At 40.7% G+C, this 22,701-nt stretch overlaps 1 protein-coding gene and 1 long non-coding RNA gene across 2 annotated transcripts; both read right to left on the minus strand.

The window, feature by feature from the left end:
- Positions 1–10,247: 10,247 nt before the first annotated feature.
- Positions 10,248–12,499, minus strand: LOC125573661. The gene is made up of 2 exons (XR_007314154.1): positions 12,287–12,499; positions 10,248–11,434 (listed from the first exon to the last, which is right to left on the minus strand). It is a non-coding gene; the product is annotated as an uncharacterized LOC125573661 (long non-coding RNA).
- An 8,298-nt stretch (positions 12,500–20,797) lies between these two features.
- Positions 20,798–22,688, minus strand: LOC125573852. The gene is made up of 2 exons (XM_048734667.1): positions 21,905–22,688; positions 20,798–21,272 (listed from the first exon to the last, which is right to left on the minus strand). Exons 1-2 carry the CDS (start codon positions 22,467–22,469, stop codon positions 20,890–20,892), a joined length of 948 nt encoding a protein of 315 aa, XP_048590624.1. The 5' UTR covers positions 22,470–22,688; the 3' UTR covers positions 20,798–20,889.
- Positions 22,689–22,701: the final 13 nt, after the last annotated feature.

Consider the following 22,701-nt stretch of genomic DNA (forward strand, 5'->3'; position numbering starts at 1 on the left):
TTTTAGCTTTCTGGCCTCTCTCTACGGAGCTCTGCACTGAGTGAAGTCAAATGACGAATGACAGCTTGCCTTAGGCAAGTCCTTTTTATATTGTGCGTTCGTGTTTAATCTTGCACGATTATAACAAATACCAACTTATTCTAAGCATGCATCGATAGTACCTTCTAGCATGTGGAAGCTTATCACAGAAAAACGATAAAAAAATTCGTACCACTTGATGTACCTCTCTTGTTATACTAATATCATCATCATCATACTCTCAAAAAAATAAAAAATAAAATTATCGAGGAGCATGACATGGACCCCCCCCCACACACACACACACACACACACACACACACACACACACACACACACACACACACACGCACACACGCACACACACACGCACACACACACACACACACACACACACACACACACACACACACACACACACACACACACACACACACACACACACACACACGCTAAATGGTACATGGCACAGTTAAGAAATCGTCAGTTTTCTACCCTGAAATTCATATTTCATATACATACGAGTAGCCCATCTTCCTAATTGCATTGGGAGCAAGAAAAAAATAGAAATACATAGAAAGAAAGAGTTGCTAAGATGTTTAGGTTGGAATGAATTAGTTTTATTTTGGCATTTACTGTGTTTGTAAACAATTGATATACGACAAATTACGTAAGTCACGGTAGCCCAAGGGTAACCGACTGGCACACCCACGTAGAAAGGTCGCCCCTCGTACACCCATTGGTTAAACCCTTATCCAAGAAGTGCTAAAGGCCCTTTGGGATGTCAGGGTCGGTTATCCTAAAGGACATGCCGTCTTAGTAGCATATAAATATGGGTGCGTACCGAAGCCCCAACTCACTTAAGACACTAAGGAACTTGAAGAAACTCACATGTGAAAACACTTGCAAGACTCACATTAACACTTGAACAACACATTTATCACATATGAGAATGAGAACAGACAGAGAAAGACTTTGTAACAGCGAACAAGTAAAAACCGGTACCTCCCCAGCAGCCAAGTGGGTCATAGTGGTTTTGTCACAAATGGTCAGAGAGTCATAGTGGTTTGTCACAAATGGTCAGAGAGAGTCATAGTGGTTTGTCACAAATGGTCAGAGAGAGTCATAGTGGTTTGTCACAAATGGTCAGAGAGAGTCATGGTGGTTTGTCACAAATGGTCAGAGAGAGTCATAGTGGTTTTGTCACAAATGGTCAGAGAGAGTCATGGTGGTTTGTCACAAATGGTCAGAGAGAGTCATAGTGGTTTTGTCACAAATGGTCAGAGAGAGTCATGGTGGTTTGTCACAAATGGTCAGAGAGAGTCATAGTGGTTTTGTCACAAATGGTCAGAGAGAGTCATAGTGGTTTGTCACAAATGGTCAGAGAGAGTCATAGCCGCTTGTTTCACCTCACACTAGTGATGATTCAAATACGTATACAAACTTAGTCAAATTCCGCTAAATCGCGCAAAATCGCTTTAAAAATAATGTTGACGTATTTCCAGCCGTAATCGTCAATTCTATGTAGAAAAAAGGTAATTTTGATGTTTTTGTTGCGGAACAGCTAGCCCCAAAACGATGCAAAACCATTGAAATAGAGACAATTGTTCATGACGTCATTATACGACGTTAATATTAGTATTCCGACTCAAAAACTCCTGATTCGGTGCAAAATTAATGAAGTAGGGCTAAAATTTGTAACATTATTTCGAACCATATTTTTTTAATCATAAAATTCACCGCGGTGATCCTGCTTGAAATGCTTAACTGATAAAAAACAAAAATAAAAAACTATTTTCCAGGTAAAATTAGTAAGGATAGCTGGGGAGGCATTCTATATATGACATTTTCTGTGGATTCTAGGCTAATGACTAGTCTAATATCTTGTCTGTTTTCTAGTTTGTTAAACACTTGCGATTTTATATGTAATGCTCCAGCCAGGAGCTCCATAATTTCTCTACCAAGAGCTTGGTACTCACCCTAACTGCACCAATACCTAACTGCACCAATACCTAACTGCACCAATACCTAACTGCACCAATACCTAACTGCACCAATACCTAACTGCGCGACGTCTCAGCAATAACGGACAAGTTAAATAAAAACTGGACTTGAAGTGACCGGGATCTAAATATAAGCAGCTGAAAGAAAAGGGAATTCTTTCTTTTTTAATGAAATTAATGAAAACACGCGCATCAGTTCCTACTCAAACAGCCTCTGTCAGCCGCCATTTTGTCGTCCTAGCAAAGTACAAGGAAAAAATTTCAGTTTTGATTTCTCTTTATAGAATGTAGGGTTAGTTTTCTGTTAAAAATCTGACCACCCCCGAAAAAACTAAAAGGGATTTTTTTTATGCCTTTGCAGTATCTCCACGGGACGTTTATTGTCATACTACCCCCGGGTACGGGCCTGGTGCTTCTTAAACACTAACAAGACATTAGACTTCATTTCGGAGTCATATTATCCTATAGCCCGTGGATGGACATAGAGCTTAAGTCGGTAACGTAGATCGATTATAACAAGATCTTGATACACGACACCAAAAGTACCCAAAAGCCATTGCCAATTCATAGACCACATAATTATGCAGATGTGACTATGTCGTTGGGGGTTCTTCTTAATTGTAACTATTTTCTTTTCTCTTTGTTCTTTTTTATTAATTATGATTATTACTGTATTTTTAATTTGTTTTTGCAAAATAATCGTAAATTGTTTCTGTAGATCAAGCTGTGATTAAAAACCCATGTTTAAAAACCTTGAGTTTAACAATCTACAGGCTGAAATTTGGCATTTTGTTAGGCACCATTTTTATAATAACATTATCAACCAAAAAAGAATATGTATGCGCTTTCAAATAATCAAGTCAAGTTGGAGGGATAAATTGGGCTTTTTTAATGATTGCTGCAAGAACAATGCCGCAAGCACCAAGAAATCTCGTGACTTTGTGAGTGGCAAATTCGCGCCAAAATAAACGCGTAAATAGCTACAGCTGCCGCCACAGAGGAAATTTAAAATTTTTCGAATAAAATAAGCCCTTTCTGACATAGAAAATATTATGTCTGACTCGTAAGACCTCAATAAGTTGCTTTTTGTTTCTTTTTTAATGTTTTGTCGCCAAAAGGCGCGAGTTTGCCGCACCGAAAAGGTCACGCGACATCTTAGCGGCATAATGTTAATAACTCAAATATTATGGAATAAGTTTCTTGGTTCGCTTGCCGCGAACCTCATGTTGCTGTAGATTTTTTTTCCCGAATTGCAAGCACCTTTCACAAGCTTCATTGTCTCTCTTCTCCTTTTGCTGTAGTGTTCGTTGCGAATTGCGAGCACTTTTCATAAGCTTCATTGTCTCTCTTCTCCTTTTGCTGTAGTGTTCGTTGCGAATTGCGAGCACTTTTCATAAGCTTCATTGTCTCTCTTCTCCTTTTGCTGTTGTGTTCGTTGCGAATTGCGAGCACTTTTCATAAGCTTCATTGTCTCTCTTCTCCTTTTGCTGTAGTGTTCGTTGCGAATTGCGAGCACTTTTCAAAAGCTTCATTGTCTCTCGGCTTCAGACTAAACTTTGGAGCCATCACCGCCGATTCACCGCATTTGATGAATTTCAGTGAATTAGAAAAGTCATTTAGAAACAAAAAGTAGATCAAAGGGCTTATAACAGAATTCAAGATCACCAAAAGATTACACACACTTAGGAAGATGTGCACTAAACATTCATTTTGGTGATGAGGGATTTTAAAAATAAAAACATAAATAAAAACATAAAACGTAAAAATAAATTTCGGTAGAATACTCATAAGAAACAGAACAAGCGACGTAATGATCATTTTGATGACCGAGTTGAAAAGCTGGAGTCTTTTTTCCAGTTGAGCAGCTGGCAGATTAGAAGACACTTGAGATGTGCGAAGCTTTTTTACAATCGTTACATTTAAAAACATAATTATCGCAGATAAAATAGCGACTACTACAAAACGTGCAATGCTTAGCGCAAAAGTCCCCTTCTCGCTATTGAAAACACAGAAGGAGATCCCCATGTGCGTAAACACATTTAGCGCCTCGAGCTCGTAAGCATGAAGAAATCCCGGTACGACCCACGAGGCGGCTATCAGGGCGACCATCACGCAGCGAGGAATGGCGAGGACTCTTCTTATAGAAGACACGGCACGGTATCTCTCCAAAGAGATGACGAGAAGAGTGAAGAGCGAGACAAAGGGGATGGAATGGAGTATCCAGAAGTACACTTTACACAACACCACAGACGCAATACCATCGCCAGTAAACCATAAAAGAAGATTTCCAGATGCGCGCATAGCATGGAATCGTGCGTCTGCTCGAATGATTAATGTTAAAATGTCTGAAATGGCCATATTCGCAATCAAAGTGTTTACGCTTCTTCGAGGAACACGCTTGGCACAAACTACGAACAGCACAAGTAGATTGGCGGGTATTCCAAACACTAGCAGTACGCTGAGGTAGATGGTGTTTGCTTGCTTGGACGCTGGACTGTACACCCAGCAAGACGCGATTTCCTCGAACGTGTGGTTCCATGGAAACGTGAAGTTTGTTGAATTCATCCTTGCTTCCTCCATGACTCGTTTTTTTAGACTACCTTTTTTATGAGTTTTATGCCAACTTTACCTTCTGTTCTCTCTTCTATGTTTATTTAGTGAATATTACTGGTTTTACGCTTAGAACTTGATAAGGAACAAGATAAGGATTTGTTGTGGTTAGGGAAGCCGATTTTCTATGAGTCTCGTACCTCAACCACACACCAAACATCAAGTCTGCGGTCGCCGACTGATTATTATCAGAATGGGTAGAAAACCAATAACAACACTACTTACTCAGCTTTTCAATTATTTTGGACGATATAAGGTCGATAAACCATAAAAATTGCCTTTTGTTTACACAGAAAACTGATCAAAGTGGAAAACTGGCACTTGTTCAAGGGCTTGGGAGCTCAGCTGCACCATAGTTCTTTTAATTTCTAAAATAGTTTGTAGTAAAAGCAAAGCTGATAGGTCGTCTTGGCTTCGGGTTCAGGTGGATCGCTTAAAACTACTCAAACTTTTTTTATTGTTTTCAGTGAAAGCCGACTTTTTTCTTACCCACAGTCTTTTGCTTATGCATGCTTCAGCAAACCCAAAATGCATTAAGGGAGTGTTCATTAATTACACCGAGAGGGGGAGGGAAGATTTTTACTTAAGACACCTTAAAATTTCAGAGCCCCCCTTTCATTTTAAATATTTTTTTTCGGTGCAAACCCCCCCCCCCCCCCCCCCACCCCCTCCCTTATAGAACCCCGAAATTTTCTTTCATTTTCCCTTACAGGACCTTTTTTTTTCGTAGCTCCCCTTTTGGTGGTTAAAGATTTTTGGAGACCACCCCCCCCCCCCCCCTCTCAATATCTTACCTCCCTCCTCTCGGTGTATTTGACGAACACTCCCTAAGTCTACTGCTTATCATCATACAGGTCGAAATTCAATAAGAGCACTGTTTAAACAGCCTGCTTTGCAATTAGAATTGCGTTGTGCGAATTTTCAGATAAATTGCGATATGGACTCAAGGATGGTCAACAAAAAGTAGCCTCGTGCTTACCTCGTGCTGACACAAGAAGGAAAATTCAATTCATAGACTGACATTTGTTGAAGGCTTGGAGGTTCAGATGTTTTTTTTAAATCAACATTAGGTATCTGTTTTTAGTAGAAGGGGTCTTTCATTATTCAAAACCCTTCGAATATTCCGAATATCCTCAATTTTTTTTTGCGCAAGATCTGCTACCTAAGAGTAAGCGCATTTAAAGATGCGAAGATAACCCTGGGCAGGCGTGTTCCCCACGAGAGCAAAATGTTCACAATAAAAACGACTAACTATAGTACTATAACCAGTTCAGTATCACTTCATATTAAAATGAAGTGATCTTCATTTGCTTTTTTGCGCAGGGTCCAATCCTCATGATTTTTTCTAAGACGACTACAAATTTACTTATGTATATTATATGCACAGGAAAGACTACACATTTTCAAATTTTATTGATTTATAGCGGAGCCAGCGCGGCCGCAGGCCGCGCGCGGAGCTCCATAGTTATAGAAAAATGGTATATAACTATGCGACTTAGTTTTTTTGGTCATCACGCGGGAGCCCTGTGATTCTGCCTCGCCTGCCAGCCTGCCTGCCTGCCCGCCTGCCTGCCCGCACAATCCATATAACCACGCTTCGCTGACACTGTCGCCTCTTCCAACGCAAACTTCCAAACATCTAAGGAGTGGAAAAATCGTTTGAGAAACCCTATTACAGTCATGGATTGATTAAATCAATGAATCTACAATTTTCTCTGAGTCCGCTGTCGAATTTCGTCTACAACAAACTGGTTATCACAAGGCGGAAGATCGATTATACTACCCATTCACAACATAGCGGTGGAAGAAAGTCTACGAAAGAAAGTCTTTACAAAAAGCCTAAAATATCGGAAAGGATCCATGTCTGAAGACGAAGAAATCTAAGATAATAAAACAGCAAAAGTATGATTATTAATGTTGGTCTCTCGCCGACTTGAAACGAATGAAACGGTACGTTTTCAAATCGTAAACTTATCAAACAATTTTATCGCTTCTGATCGTAGTTAGTAGACGGATTGAGTACTTATTACGAATACTTATTCGTTGATGTTCAGTTTAGTCTAAATTTAAACTGTAGTTTTCCTTTACCGTAGCTATATATTTTGTATAGTTAATGTTTTTATTTATAATCATGGTGTACTAAAAAAAGAAATCTCTAAAATGCGAATTGTTCAAACAAAACCGCTTTGGTTATTTCTGTCCAAATGACAATTTCTCGTGTCAATTACTATAGAAACTAAGCCAGACTAAAAGGCAAAAAGAGTTAACGAATGTATGTTATCTCATATTTTCTCAGCTTTGATTTTTGTTTGGTAAGAACAATTTAGCTTAGTTTTGTAAGTTATTTCTTTCTGAGGGGAGAATATGTTTATTAGTTATGCGTTATTGGTTTCTTTCACTTCAACAACTAATTTGCACTAATCCTGGAAGGTCCTTACAAATAAAAAATAGACATGAATAATAAATAAATAATAATGAATAGTCAAACAAATGAATTTATAGGAAACAAATAATAAAATAGGTGTGGGCTGCCAGAGATAGCTAGGTTAGAGGTTCCATAATCTCACTGCTCTGGGAAAGAATGAATAAGAAAGGCTCTTGATACCTGAGTGAACTTGGCGGCAATATCAAACCTATCAAAGCAAGATGTGGCACCTTTACTAATTCTGCTGTATCTGTGGCTAATAGCTTTCGATAAAAGCATTGGATAGAGTGATTTTCAAAAATCAGTGAAATACTATTTAGTTTATTTAGTACTAATACACTGTTATGTCTTTGTTCTCTTTTGTTCTGGCTTGACTATTACACTTTAACAATTACATTTTGTTGCACAGAATTTTGAAAACTACTCCAATCAATTTTAGATATTATTAAACCACCCCTGTAAGGCAGCCACATTTCCAACAGATTACTGGAGAGTTTGTTGTCTTTAGTGGCTATAAAATTAATTGATTATCTTAAAATAAGTCTATGATAGATGTTAAAGGGGACAATAACAAGTCTATAGTACTTTCATTGCTTTTCTTGTGAAACACCATAAAGTGGCCAACCCCTATCAAAAAGCTACTCGGCACAGTCCAAGAGGTAATTGCAGAGGCATCGCTATACTTCCCTTGTATCTGAACTGTATTATCCCTGTTATTGTTCCTGGCCATTGAATTAGATTAGTCCTGACACCATCGTATGAAGGCTATACATTATATTATTATTATTTTAAAAACTATGAAAAATGTTTGGAATGTGCTGGCTCAGCCTTTAGGCAATGCCTAAATCTATATGTTTTTTTTCTGTTTGCACATAGTTGTAGTAATTACGTAGCAGTGGGTATAGTTCGGTATCACTCAAAAATTATTTCGTCTGGTACGAGTTTTTTTTTCATTTTAAAATCAATAAAAACGTATTTACTGAATAACATATCACATCCCCTTCTTTATGCTCAAAATTGATGTATACAAATGGTTTTAACTTCGCAATGCAGCAGGTTAACAAACCAACAATCGTCAATTGGCTTTCGCTCGCGTGTCGTAAACAAAATTGCAAGAATAAAAAAGGTCTGATATAATTCTTCCAAAATAAATGCCACAACCCACACAAATACTAAAATGGCAAAATAAAAATGTAGAGGATAACAGGATAAAGTGAGACCTAGAACTGGGTGATTTATTTTGTTCATTTTCGAAGAGCTGAACCAAAAAGCCGTTTTTATTTACAAGAAAAAAAAATGTGAATGCAACGGCCGCCAATGCGTTGTTGTCGTTCTTGTAAGAGTTCTGCAATAACAATCCCATATCCCTTTATAAGTTAGCCAGCTAATGATTATACTATGGTAAATTTTGGCCGTTTTATTTAATCATCCTATCATATTGATATATCAATCACAGTTTCGGTAATTATTTAAATATAGAATAATATTTTATCGAGTGGTTAATAATATCCAGGAAGTTGTCTTTAAAATGAAGGTCTTTATTCAGCCAAATGAATGAAATCAAAGGCCCACATAATAAAAATTAACCGTTAAGATTTGACATTAATGGGAATGAAATGATTAACTGAGAACGGGGTAAACAAATCAATCCTTTTCGCGTTTTTTTTTTTTTTTTTTTTTTTTTTTTTTTTGCAGTCAAACCATGGGCGCAGGATGATACTGAACTATAACCACGAAAAACTAATAAATAGATTTAGTCACTGCCTAAAAGCGGAGCCAGCTTTATTGCCACTCTAAACTCGGGTTTTGTCCCCATTCCAGTCCTCCCTCCCCCCAACCCCTTCAGTGAGAGACACACCCAGGCACATTACAACAGGATTTTACCTTTCGACTGTGCTCCAGGTATCCCAACTTCCCAAAATCAACCCTATCTAAAATGCATGAAAATGGATGGCTTATTACTTTTACCTTCCCTATTATTATAAAATCATCTCCTTTTATCCCCCTAGAAAATACCCAGATTAATGACGCTAGTAGTAGTTTTTATTGACAATTACCGATGAAGCAAACCGGCTATGACAGGTTGATGAGTCCTAAAAATGACGAAACTGTTGTCCATTGTTGCTAAACTGTTCGTGGGATAGACTGTGCGTCTAGACTGTCTTGGCCCGATTGGTGCCAATGTGTTTACTAAGTTTACTTATCTGGACTGCTTAATAAGACATACTGTGCTGAACTCCTACGCAGTCTACTACAATGAAAGCTACGTGACACTAAAAGTAGACTAGTTTCTTCTCCCTTTTTTCGATATGCTAGTTTTGCGAGACGGGGCCGCCACTTAACACAGTCATCGGAACCCGGAGGGATCTATAGTCCTCTATGTCTTAAAGTTTAACTTTTAATACAAGTGGCTAGAGGGCCTAGGTTGCCATGGTCACCACTGGCCTGGCGGCCGTTTCTCGAGAGATTCTCGGGCCCGTTAACTTCTCGGATAACTCTTTTCGGGCAACTTTCTCGGGTCCCGGGAAGTGTTTCTCGTACCTCTCAAAACTAACCCGAGATTCCCGAGAGAGTTTACGAGAGACTTTTCGGGTGCACGCTCGCTGTTTTCAATTTTCTTATATCTGCGCGCGCTTCAACCACCTGTTGCACGTGTTCGCGCACAAAAATACGCCATTTCTAGCGGCGCTACACGCCTCGTGATTCCAGAACAATTAGATCATGAGATGATTTATATCTAAATACCATGAAATACCTTTCATGGTATTTGTAAATTTTACAACCAAAACAATGGTAATATATAGATTTAGGCACTGCCTAAAAGCGGAGCCAGCATGCAATCAATTCAAGCCATATTATAATACCTATATATGTATATATGTAATGTGTGAGTGAAGCCGTTCATAGAAAAGTGCCTGATGCACAGGTGTAGAGTGCAATATGTGTGTATGTATATTTTTATTGTTGTTTAACCCGGAAAAACTTGTTGGGTGTATATGGAGGTATCATCCAATAGGGAACATTGGAGAATTGAAAATTAATTTACTTTTTTTACAGTAAAATTTAGAGTAAATTGTAAACATTTAAAGCCATATCAGCACACAACGCGTTTGTATGCATTAGCATATCGTTTTTGCCAGTAAATGTGCTCCATACTTGCCTACACTGTCCAAATTCCCTTTCTTCCTTTCACATTGCACAACTACTAGATTTTCTTGATTTTTATAACTTTCTAATGTTAGATGAACAGTTTTATCAACCTAATTTACTGGGTTTTTTTGGCTAATACTCTTTGAATTGACACTTTGTCTTGGATGGATCGTACAAAACACTGACCCTCGATGAGGAGGTCCATGGACCCACTAGACCCCCATATTGAAGCATCATGGTTTCAAGGTTATGTACACCTGGTATATTTGTGTTAAATCATAAAATAGGGCTTGGTGTGGCATAACAAAAAGATGCAGTTTCTTAAAAAAAGGTAGCTATATTTTCATTTCACATCACTTCCATGATATTAGCATATCGTTTTTGCCAGTAAATGTGCTCCATACTTGCCTACACTGTCCAAATTCCCTTTCTTCCTTTCACATTGCACAACTACTAGATTTTCTTGATTTTTATAACTTTCTAATGTTAGATGAACAGTTTTATCAACCTTCTTTACTGAGTTTTTTTGGCTAATACTCTTTGAATTGACACTTTGTCTTGGATGGATCGTACAAAACACTGACCCTCGATGAGGAGGTCCATGGACCCACTAGACCCCCATATTGAAGCATCATGGTTTCAAGGGTATGTACACCTGGTATATTTGTGTTAAATCATAAAATAGGGCTTGGTGTGGCATAACAAAAAGATGCAGTTTCTTAAAAAAGGTAGCTATATTTTCATTTCACATCACTTCCATGTACAGGAGTGCTAAATTATCTTTGAAATAATTGCATGAAAGGTCAAATGGTACATTGCTGTTGATTTTTGCAAATATCATCTCAGATTCCAAAGTATTGAGCTATATTCATATCAGCTATTTGAAAAGTAGATTGCTCACAAAACCCCGTGCAGTTAATTAGTTCAAATTGAAACTTTATTTTTTTACTAGAAAACCCATTTAGTCCATTTGCAATAAGGACCAATGTTGGTCAGTGTTTTGTACCAGCCACTTTTGTCAAAGGGTGAATGAAATAAGCCACTCTAACTTTTTTTTCAAAGTTTCTGACTTCTTTTAGTTTATTTTATTAGCCTTGTTCATTTTTTTATAACAAGTTTTCATTTGTAACTATTATCTATCTTTTTTGTAACTTAGCTGTATTAATGAATACATCCTGCCCTAGCATCATGCATTTAAAGCTGGCAGCTTGCTTGAGTTGGGATTCGCCTGAAAAAAAATTGGAGAACAGTGACAAAACGCTACGAAAGAATACTAAAGATGTAAATAATTAAAATTAAAAATAATTCCAAGTAACCTTTAAAATAGAACCTTGAACAGAAAATTAATATATGAAGTCAGTTTTTTAGGGGCTAATGAGCCGAGTCTGAATTTCCTTTTGATTAGGAAAAGCTTTAGAGAAAAACTATAGGTATCGAACTAAATACTGCCAACAAAAAGCTGTCTTTAGCTTTCTATGAAAATTGAAGAGATGGGAGTTTTGAGATGTTGTATGAAAACGTTGAGCTGGGGTATTCAAGATATCTTTTTGTGAAAAACAATCATATGCATAAAGCGAACTGTGTAGGTAAAGCAGATCTTTTTAGAACCTATTACCCCTCGTGAACCTTTTTTTTCTAAAATTTAAACCAGAATTCAATTTAAATTTTAAATGTTCTTCGAACTCACAAAATATAAACTAAAACCGTTCCTCGCTCGATATCTTTCATAAAAGAGCTGACAGAACTTAAATGTGAAAAAGAATCTCCAGATAAGAAATCGTTTTTCATTTACAGTTAAAAAGTTATCCCATAAAAGCTTAAGATTCTTGAATGAATTAAAAGCAAAGAAATAACAACATTTTCTAAAACAAACGAGACGTTTGTCTACGAACAATCAACCGCACAATTTCTATCCTTTTTATGGGATAATGTATGAACAAACAAGCTGAATTACTAGTTAGGAACTAGGTATAATAAAACATCAACATCCCATCATGGCTCTAACTGTTCGAGTGCTAGAAATATATCAACACAAGAGTTTTTCATAGCTCCGACGAAGTTTATAAAATTGACGTCTTACCTTCTTTTTCCAAACCCATCCTTTGTCCTTCCATCCATCGTTTGTACGTCTTTTTATTATAAAAGTGTAAAGATGTGACGAATTTCTTTCTTGGCTTTAGCCACGACGAAAATAATGCAAAAACTTTATCAATTCACGGTGTCGGCCGCGAGTTAGAAGAGCAAAACGCGGGAAAAATTAGACGCAGGGTTCCCGTGAGTGTAAATACAAAAACACTAAAAACTAAGTAATTGTAATTTTTTATGCAACTTTCGGGGTTTTATTAAGTATGTAGCATTCTTGGATAGTGCTAAAATATATTCTTGTATAATTATTTCACTGAGGTGGCGTTTTGCTAAGTTATTGCAAATTGTGCTGGCTCCACGGGCAGGCGGGCAGGCGGGCGGTGACACCACAGGGTACCCGCGCAATGACCAAAAAAACTGAGTCGCATAGTTATATACCATTTCTCTATACCTATGGAGCTTCGCGCGCGGCCTGCGACCGCGCTTGCTCCGCTAAAATTACATTCCCCTTGTGGGACCGAGTGGGCCTGGGAGTTGCACGATTGACTGGATGGATGGATGGGTTGATTGTGACACCACAGGGTACTCGCGCGATAACCACAAAAACCAAGTCGCACAGCTAAACCATATTTCTATACCGAGCTGGCTCCGCTAAAATTTATATTGAAAAATAGCGTCCGCTCGTACGAGATGACGTATTTTCCACTCAGGGCGCGAGCGTCTACAGTTGATGTATTTGTTCTTTTCCCGCTTATTTTCAGCCGAAAACCTATCAAAATGGATTCACCTTTTGGCAAAGTACTATGACAAACAACAACATAGGCTCTTGTGTCAAAATTTTGAGGAATGGAGATTGCAGAGTTAGATATTAGAGAACCGATATTAGAGTCGTTCGTTGGGTTTTGCCGTGTGAATCATTTTGTAAGATCACTCAACTTTTATGGAATCCATCATAGTCCACTGCAACAAGGAACTAAAGGAATAAACTGTTAACATCTAACACCTTTAATGTGTTTATCTTCGCATAGTGATGAAGAAAAGGGTTGTTGATAAGCTAAAACGAGGACTCTCCTAAAACACGCGGGAAAGCAAATGACGCTTTATTGAATTCTCCAAGACCTGTACACTCGATATCTAGCTTGAAAGGGAAGGAAAAGAAGATTAAAAAGGCTAAGAGGTGAGTCATACTTGATGATGAGTTGATTAATTGTCTTGTGACATTTCGTTGCTCTAATTGTGGTTCCGGATGATTCAAAAGTTGTAAATAATTCCCTCAAAAGCACGGCAAATTCTTATCAAATCCCTTCTTACATTTTATAGCATATTGAGGTAGTCCTTTTGCGTAGTTTTGATAGAATTCCATAAATGAATGTTCTGTTTTTCACCAGAATAACCGCGCACAAAAGTGATTGATATTATTTTCCGACAGAAGAAATGGCTCTATTTTACCAACTTCTAACTCATTTTACCGGCTTTAGGTCGCACTTGTATGTTATTTGGGACTGGTTATTATTATTCTTTGATTATACGGAGCCTTTTTTGTGTTTTTTTTTTTATTTATTTATTTTGAGAGAGAAAACCCAAAATAATATTTGCGTTAATGTTAGACGAACTGCACAGCTCGGAGGTCTACTGACAAATAAAGTCATTTTGCCCATGTGCACGCGCCTTTTATACCGCTGGTTCTTCTTTAAACACGCACGCGCACTATAAAAGGGAGCTTCCTAGGATAGCTCCGAAAAATCTGTCAATCAAATCAGTTGAGTGAGACTTCAAAGCCTGCGGACGTGTTTAACGGAGCTCCCGACAAACCAAAAAATAAGTTGAGCTACAGTGCAAGTAAGTGAAAATTTGGTCATTTTGCTATCAGAACGTATTAAAATGCAACTGTATACGAAGCATAAAAGGTACAACGATTTACAACTGCGCCAGTATATTTAAGGGACAAACTCAACACCAGATCGTGTAACAAGGGCTTTTATTAAACGGAACGGCGGAACGGAAGACCAAACAAGATGGCGGTCCAATAACACGAGAGCGAGGCAGATTTCTGCGCGCGCATACATAACTAAGTCAGCACCGCTGACTGGCGTCAATTTTCTTCTTATCTATATAAACTAACAGGGGAACTTAGAGTCAACGTCTCTACATTAACATATAAAACAAGTTAAATGACGTATCGGGTGACCATATTAAATTGACCGTAGACTGTTATGGACCTAAAAGTCTGTTACATAGTCCGATAGTCTTGGCGGGGGACGACGATCACGCATTGATCGGCGTAGTTGGGGAGTGAGTGACCGGTGTACTGACAGGAGACGCCTCATCTTCACTGTCGGTAGCCTTGTCGCCATAGGCCTCAGTAACAGCGGAGTCGTACTCGGTGTCGGGGTCATGAGGCAGTGGTGGATCAGCGGAGTTCCTTGAACCTGCAGTTGCCTGGGCTTGGAGTAAGGGACTGCCCGCTCCAGAAGGGGTAACAATGGCATCGGGTATTCGGGGCGGTAAGAGGTGTTGATTGCCTTCTTCGGACAGTGTGTCGTCTCTATCTTGAGAAGAGGGGAGCTGACCGGGGATAGTCTTGGGGACCTCTGCAGTGACGTGGTAGCAATCTGATTTCTTTACGCGGTACAACAGTTAAGGAACTGTGAACCAACGATCCTTAACTGTGAACCAGTGAACTTGCGGAGGTTACATAACGCGCCGTCAGTTCCAACTACTAGGTACCTGTCCCGTGCGCGTGTCTTGTTGCGGTCAGAGTATATGTACCCTAAGTCGCCAACTATACACACTATATACACTAGTCGCCAACTCCTACGAGACCAGCGGGACGAAATCTTGCGGATGGAGCCTTAGACTTTTCACTGTGAAGATGATTAGCAATCCTTTGCTTGTGCTAGTTGGCGATGAGATCGTAGTCAGAGAGTGAAATTTGCTTGTCTCAACTGGTCACGTTGAGTCCAGATTCCTCTAGCTGATAAGCCTCGGGACTGTATACGGGAGTTTGAGGCGGCCGTTGCGGTAGCTAAAGCTAGGTCAGTCACTGTACCTCCTAAAGGGTCTTGACGGAGGAGTTCTTGTTCGAGCTCCATCACGGCCTTCTTTGCCACAGGATTCTTGTTGCGGTTTTTGGGTTGACCAATCTCGAGTGTAATCTTGTGTTGTGCCAAAAGTTTGTCGTCTGTAAGGGAGACGCTAGATCTGTACACACGACAGCATGGGGTCCATCCAGTGGCCGCATTTGTATGCATAACTGTATGAGTCCGTTGTGCAAAAAGACGTGACCTTCACCCTTGAGGAGTAGTGAAACCGTAAATGAGGATGTGAATTATCAATACCAATATGAGCTGAAGTGCACGCATAATAACACCGGCTGCAAGTGATATCCCAACTGCATCTCCTGGCGGTGTTGAGAATTGCCCGATGCGTGCTTGGGGGGTCTGGCGGAGTGAGGCGCAAACGTGACAGTTGTGCGTAACGCGATCAATTGCTTTATCTGTGTCCAAAGCAAACACATAGCACCTTTTGACTAAAGGTGCTATGTGACTTGATGGATGACATAGTTGGATATGCAACGCAGTCATAAGACCATCTAAAACTTTGCCGTGGAACAATGATACGCTCGCGAGTCAGACGTAAAGGGTCTTACCGCTTAACGATGAGTAGGCCATCCTTTGCAACTGTAGCGACGTTTAAATATCGCTTCACATCTTTTATGTTGTTAAGTTTCTTGGAAGGTCTGGTACCCTGGGTTAGGTGAGTATGAGTGCGCCGGAGGTCAGAACATTCGGACTGGATTGAAAGACAAGCTGGTCTGCTTGTAAACGACAGTCTCTCCTGGCCGGATATGATGCCCTGGTTGGGTGCTCTGCGGACGACGGATTCCTCTAGTCGCTTGACGAATGCGCATACTTGACATGAGATCTTCGCATACAGGTGCATTGCGGCTTGCGAAATCATACGGTAGGATAGCGGCACCAGCAACGTGCCTTACAGATGCTTAATAGCGACTCGCTGTGGATAGGAAGGTCGCAACGCGGGGACTGGCGCATAGCCTTTCATAGGCCTGTACGCAAGGCTTACTGTCTGTGAGTATGCACTCCTTGTGATGTGATTTTATCAGGAATGGGCTGAAATGGTTCGTTGCTACGGCAATTGATAAGGCCTCAACCTCGCAAGGCAGCCATGTAGCTTGAACACCGCGAAGCTTAGCGCTAAAAAAGCCCGCTAAGTGTAGCTTCTCGCCTCTGGTGACGTACAAGGTCGCCCCAATTCCTGGTTTACTGACAGCACCATCCGTTACTATCCAGAGTTGGTCATCGGGGCGGATCTAAGCGGACTTTGGCGGTGTGTCTGACCTCAAATGCTTCGGCTGGGGGTATCGGTGACTGTTGTTGGAACTGCTCCACAGTGGGGGTGAACACCTCGTTTATTTGACAGAAATGTTGATTCCGCTTTAACAATTGGGGCTGGTTCGTATTGTTGGGGATACGAATCCTGCCTACTACATTCTCACCATCGCAGGGGACGGCCAAATGTGGGATGTCTTAAGGTCGGCAATGCGTCACTGGGGAGCCCGGCCAGGCCGTTGTATTGGTGGAGCGAGCTCGTAAGACCAAAGCGCGACGATCTGCGGGTTGACTTAGTGGGGTACAACGGGGAGCCATAGAAGAGAAAGGTACCGTCTCCAAGTAGAACTTTGTCTTTTCGCAGGTCGGACAGCGACATCGTTGGTTTTCATGAATGGGATTCCTGCTAAAATGTCAACATCTAGATTCTCTTGAACTAGCCCCTTTAAACACTAAGTTGTGTGGGCCTCGTGCGAATGAGCTTGGTAGGCAGACTGGGAGGTAGGCTCTACATGAGTACCAAGCTTGGTGGCAAGAGAGACGTACCATGTTGCCAACGATGCCAAGCATGTTCAGGGAGCATCCGCCGCCCTCCGTGTCCAAACTCGAAAGACACCTTCCATGGCCATTACCCAGTCCGCATCACGATCGATAGCAGAGCTTGATGATGTCAAGCGATGATTCGCCCCTCTATCGGACTGCGATCAAATGTGGAATACATTTATTGAAGTGGTGAGTACTGGGCTTGACATCATCATGCCCGAGAAAGAGTACCACATTTGTGCAGCCGACGCACCATGGATGACGCCAGGTCTTAAATCCATCATACTCAAGAGACAAGAGGCCTTTATAAATCACGGCCCCGAGTCAGTTCAATTCAAGTTCTTCAGGAACATGGTGAATAGGGAGAGGAAGGTCTGCAGAAGCCGGTTTTACGATTTGAAGGTGAAACAACTGAAGGGCGAAAACCCAAAGAAATGGTGGGATGAGGTTAAGCGGCTCTGTGGCGCCAAAGTAACATATAGGGACTTGACTACTCAAATAAACATCGAGAATTTTTCCGAACCCCCTATGCAAGATCAGGTCAACTCAGCCTTTTTAGAGCCTTTGGAGGTTTACCGGTTGAACGAGCCGCTCGAGCGCTTTCCCCTGGAGGATAAGCCCGTGTTCCTTAGTGTTACCGAGGATCGCGTGCAAAAGGTGTTATCCAAACTCCACCCACGAAAGGCCTCGGGCCCCGACAATGTGCCGAGCTGGCTTCTGAAAGAGTTTTCCGATATCATGGCCCAACCGATTACACAAATCCTGAACGCATCCTTTAAAGATCAGCGACTGCCACCCATCTGGAAAATGGCTGATGTCCCACCTCTTCCAAAAACGAAACCTGTGTTGGATCTCAAAAAAGACCTAAGACCTATTTCACTAACACCGTGCGTGTCTAAGGTGGCAGAGGAATTTGTGGTCACGGACTTTGTCAAGCCAGCGGTCCTTGAGGTGATTGGCCAAGACCAAAGCGGGGCGATCCCAAAGTCTTCTACCACCATGGCGCTTATAAGCATGCTGCATGCTTGGGCTCTCGGGACTGACGGGAATGGAGCAACAGTAAGAACTTTGTTGTTTGACTATCGCAAAGCCTTTGATTTTATTGATCATAGTATTCTCGTAGATAAGCTGAGTAGGTTGGCCATCCCCCGTAGCGTTGTTAACTGGATCATTGATTTTCCTCCAATAGATTCCAACGAATTAAGCTAGCCAAGGGCTGCTACTCCGAGTGGGGTCCAGTCCCCTCCGGGGTACCACAGCGTACCAAGCTAGGCCCGTGGTTATTTGTTTTATTTATCAATGATCTAGAATGCGATTCCCCACACTTATGGAAGTACGTAGACGACACCACAGTCTCCGAAGTGGTATTGAAAGGGGAATTAAGCAGCGCTCAGGGGTTGGTCAAGGACATCATTGAGTGGTCCCACGACAATAGAGTAGTCCTTAATCCCGATAAATGCAAAGAAATGAGAATTCCGTTTGCGCGCTCGCCTCGACCTTTCGATGCCATTACCATCGAGGGAAAGGAGCTTGAGGTCGTTAAAAGCACGAAATTATTAGGGCTCACAATAAGCGATAACTTGTCGTGGAACGCTCATGTGAACGAGGTAGTCAAGAAATCGAGCAAAAAGCTATACTTTTTAATCCAACTAAAAAGGGCTCGGCTACCTCCCTCAGACTTATCTTTATTTTACAAAGCTTGCATTCTTTCGGCCGTCGACTATGCGGTGCCGGTTTTTCATAACGCCCTGCCGCAGTACCTAAAAAATGAGCTCGTACGTATCGAGAAAAGGGCGCTATCTATAATTTTGCCCCGTACGAGCTACGATGGTGCTTGTGATTTGTTGGGCATAACACCATTAGAAGTGCACCACGGCCTAATTTGCAGCAAGCTCTTCGACGAAATAGTTTCTGATCCGAATCATAAACTAAAGAGCTTGCTGCCTCCATCAAACGTTTCAAGCCATAACCTTAGCCCTTTGCCTTGCCCCGCCTCACAAGAGGCGGGGCAAGAGCCATGAATTCTTCTTTTACATTCTCGATGGCCAACAAATCTTAAATGGAGAGTATATATGGTTTTTATGGATTATGATTAATTTTATATAGGATGAACTTTATCACGTTTTTTAAATTTTTATATTTTATATTTATTACTGTATATAGTTAAATTTATTATAGTTGTAATATAGTATCTATTGTTTTGTAAATGTCTAATTCAGCCTAAGGGCTGCTACGCAATTTTTTCCTAATAAACTATCTATCTATCGTAAAGGGATTTCTTTAACTTACACACCAACTTTTCTCCATTTTCGGAGATTACTCTTCAAAGCCTTCTGTTTGTTTCATGAATATTTTTTAACCGATTAATGCATGTAGGTATGCTGTTGTGACATCCATTTGATGGATGATAAGGTCATACTGCGCTGCTAATTGCATTAGAACCCAAATTGAGCTGATGTTCGCAGTAGGAGCGAAGGTCTCCTTATAATCAATTCCTTCAACTTGGCTATACCCCTTTGCTTTAAATACTTCCCTGCCTTCTGCATCTTCTTTAATGGGTTAGGGTTAGTTTAAGTAGTAGGGTTAGGGTTAGTTTAAGTAGTGGGGTTAGGGTTAGTTTAAGTAGTGGGGTTAGGGTTAGTTTAAGTAGTGGGGCTAGGGTTAGTTTAAGTAGTGGGGTTAGGGTTAGTTTAAGTAGTGGGGTTAGGGTTAGTTTAAGTAGTGGGGTTAGGGTTAGTTTAAGTAGTGGGGTTAGGGTTAGTTTAAGTAGTGGGGTTAGGGTTAGTTTAAGTAGTGGGGCTAGGGTTAGTTTAAGTAGTGGGGTTAGGGTTAGTTTAAGTAGTAGGGTTAGGGTTAGTTTAAGTAGTGGGGCTAGGGTTAGTTTAAGTAGTGGGGTTAGGTATAGTTTAAGTAGTGGGGTTAGGGTTAGTTTAAGTAGTGGGGCTAGGGTTAGTTTAAGTAGTGGGGATAGGGTTAGTTTAAGTAGTGGGGTTAGGGTTAGTTTAAGTAGTGGGGTTAGGGTTAGTTTAAGTAGTGGGGTTAGGGTTAGTTTAAGTAGTGGGGTTAGGGTTAGTTTAAGTAGTGGGGCTAGGGCTAGTTTAAGTAGTGGGGTTAGGGTTAGTTTAAGTAGTGGGGTTAGGGTTAGTTTAAGTAGTGGGGTTAGGGTTAGTTTAAGTAGTGGGGATAGGGTTAGTTTAAGTAGTGGGGTTAGGGTTAGTTTAAGTAGTGGGGTTAGGGTTAGTTTACGTAGTGGGGCTAGGGTTAGTTTAAGTAGTGGGGTTAGGGTTAGTTTACGTAGTGGGGTTAGGGTTAGTTTAAGTAGTGGGGATAGGGTTAGTTTAAGTAGTGGGGCTAGGGTTAGTTTAAGTAGTGGGGTTAGGGTTAGTTTAAGTAGTGGGGTTGGGGTTAGTTTAAGTAGTGGGGCTAGGGTTAGTTTAAGTAGTGGGGTTAGGGTTAGTTTAAGTAGTAGGGTTAGGGTTAGTTTAAGTAGTGGGGTTAGGGTTAGTTTAAATAGTAGGATTAGGGTTAGTTTAAGTAGTGGGGTTAGGGTTATTTTAAGTAAAAAAAAATAGAACTGGCGACTAACAAAGGCGACGAAAACAAACACAATTTGATTACAGCAGCTTTAATCGTTGTGAATACAGGAATCTAATAATAAGTGGTACTGTCGTTCTACTCATTCATACAGCCATTACAGTCATGTGGGTCATTGAAGGTGCGCCATCTTTGACGCTCTCGTAAGGGAGACCTCTGTGGAATAGTCAAAGACTATGTTGGGCTTGGCAATTTTGTTCAATCTATTCAGGGAAATTAATGAATCAATCACACCAAATTTAGTGACAATTCTTGCATTGTCATTTGCTTTCTCTATAATCTTAGCAAGAAGGGAGTTTGGATGTAGCGGACCTTTATCGACTACATTAATCTTTACAGAAACATAATCATTTTCTTGAAAGTTTAGCTTTCTTGGTCGTGTTTCCTTCATTTTCCGATTATAACCTGCCTGGTTTTCAAACAATTGGTCATTTTCACGTTTTCGCTTTTGTGCTCTTGTCTCAATGATGATTCCACTTTCATCTTCTTCCACATTTTGATCATGGCTTTCTATGGTGCTGACTGTCATGGTAGTTGTTTTTGATGTCGCTGCCCTTTCTGTCTCGCTCTTTCTTTTTCGTTTTTGGGATCTTGTCTCAACAGTGGCCAGCTCTTCTTCTTCTGTATTACTCACGGATTTGACTTTATCATCGTTGTTTCCTTCTTCTTGAACGGTGCTTAGGATACCGGTTATTTCCCTCGTTGGGGTCAATGCCTTCTCTTTATGGGGGAAGATGCCAAAAACAACTTCGTAGGGCGATTTGTCAATTGCTCGATGAAGAGTGATATTTTTTTGTAGGCCGCCTCATTCAGAATTTTGCACCAATCATTTGATGCTAATCCCTTCTCTTTAATGAGGCTCAACAAATTCTCCTTTACTAGTCGGTTTGCCCTCTTGACAAGTCCCTGAGCAGAAGGGTTTCTTGGAGCGCCTCGGGCTTGTGGTATGTTGAACTTTGCGCAGAAGTCATCAACGCTCCCTTTAAACTCTCCTCCCCTGTCTGTGTGCAATTTGCATGGAAACCCGAACTGCCAAAACAAGGGCTCGATGGTTTGGGCGACTTCAAGACTTTCCTTTTTTTTCAGTGGAAGTAGCCATGAGTACTTGGAAAAATGATCTTCAACATGAAGAGCCCATAAATGCCTCCGTCCACAATTGCAGGGTATCTTACGAAAATCAATTAAATCCATTTCCAGGTGGCTCAAAAATCCATCTGCCTGAATAGGTTTTGTCACCGGCTTCTTGCAATAGTTGGTGAGGCTGGCTTGTTCTTGATGCAATTTGCATAAGGAGGTAAATAATGTTATGATTTGTTTAGGTAGGTTATTATAATTCTCACTGAGATACTTGGCAGTTTTATCCCTCCCTCGGTGGCAGATTGCTTTGTGAGCTTGCGAGAGGACATCGTGGATGGTCGATTTATGTACAACGTACTTTCCCTTGGCATCAATGACTCTTCCTTCCTCGTCAACGTTCCACTTATTGCGAATGATTTTCAACTTATCATTGTCCGACAGTGCGATGTCTTTCTTCTCTTCTGGCGTCGTACATTTCAGCCATTGCTTGGCCTTCTCGTAAAATTCGTCACAGATGTATAATGTTGTGTTGCTTTTGCTAGACTTACTTTTTTCCTTTAATTCTTCTAATTTCGAGTAGAAATCGTCTGCATCGACACAGACGCTAGCAGCCATTGCTAACTAAACACGCTTTGGTGACTGCGCTTGCGTGGAGTTTTGTATTGTTGTTCATTTCCCAAGAGGCGCCACAGTTATAAAATTAGTTTCTAAACCGTGTCTTCCATCGCAATGTCTGGATGGCAGAGTGGTTAAGGTAACGGACTGGCAAGCTAGAGATCGAGAGTTCGTTCCTAGTGGTGGCACATACTGGAAGAAAAAGGTAAGATAGAATTTATAACAGTAGGCA

This window comes from Nematostella vectensis, chromosome 11 (assembly GCF_932526225.1).
Source record: "Nematostella vectensis chromosome 11, jaNemVect1.1, whole genome shotgun sequence".
In the NCBI taxonomy this organism is placed as follows: domain Eukaryota; kingdom Metazoa; phylum Cnidaria; class Anthozoa; order Actiniaria; family Edwardsiidae; genus Nematostella; species Nematostella vectensis.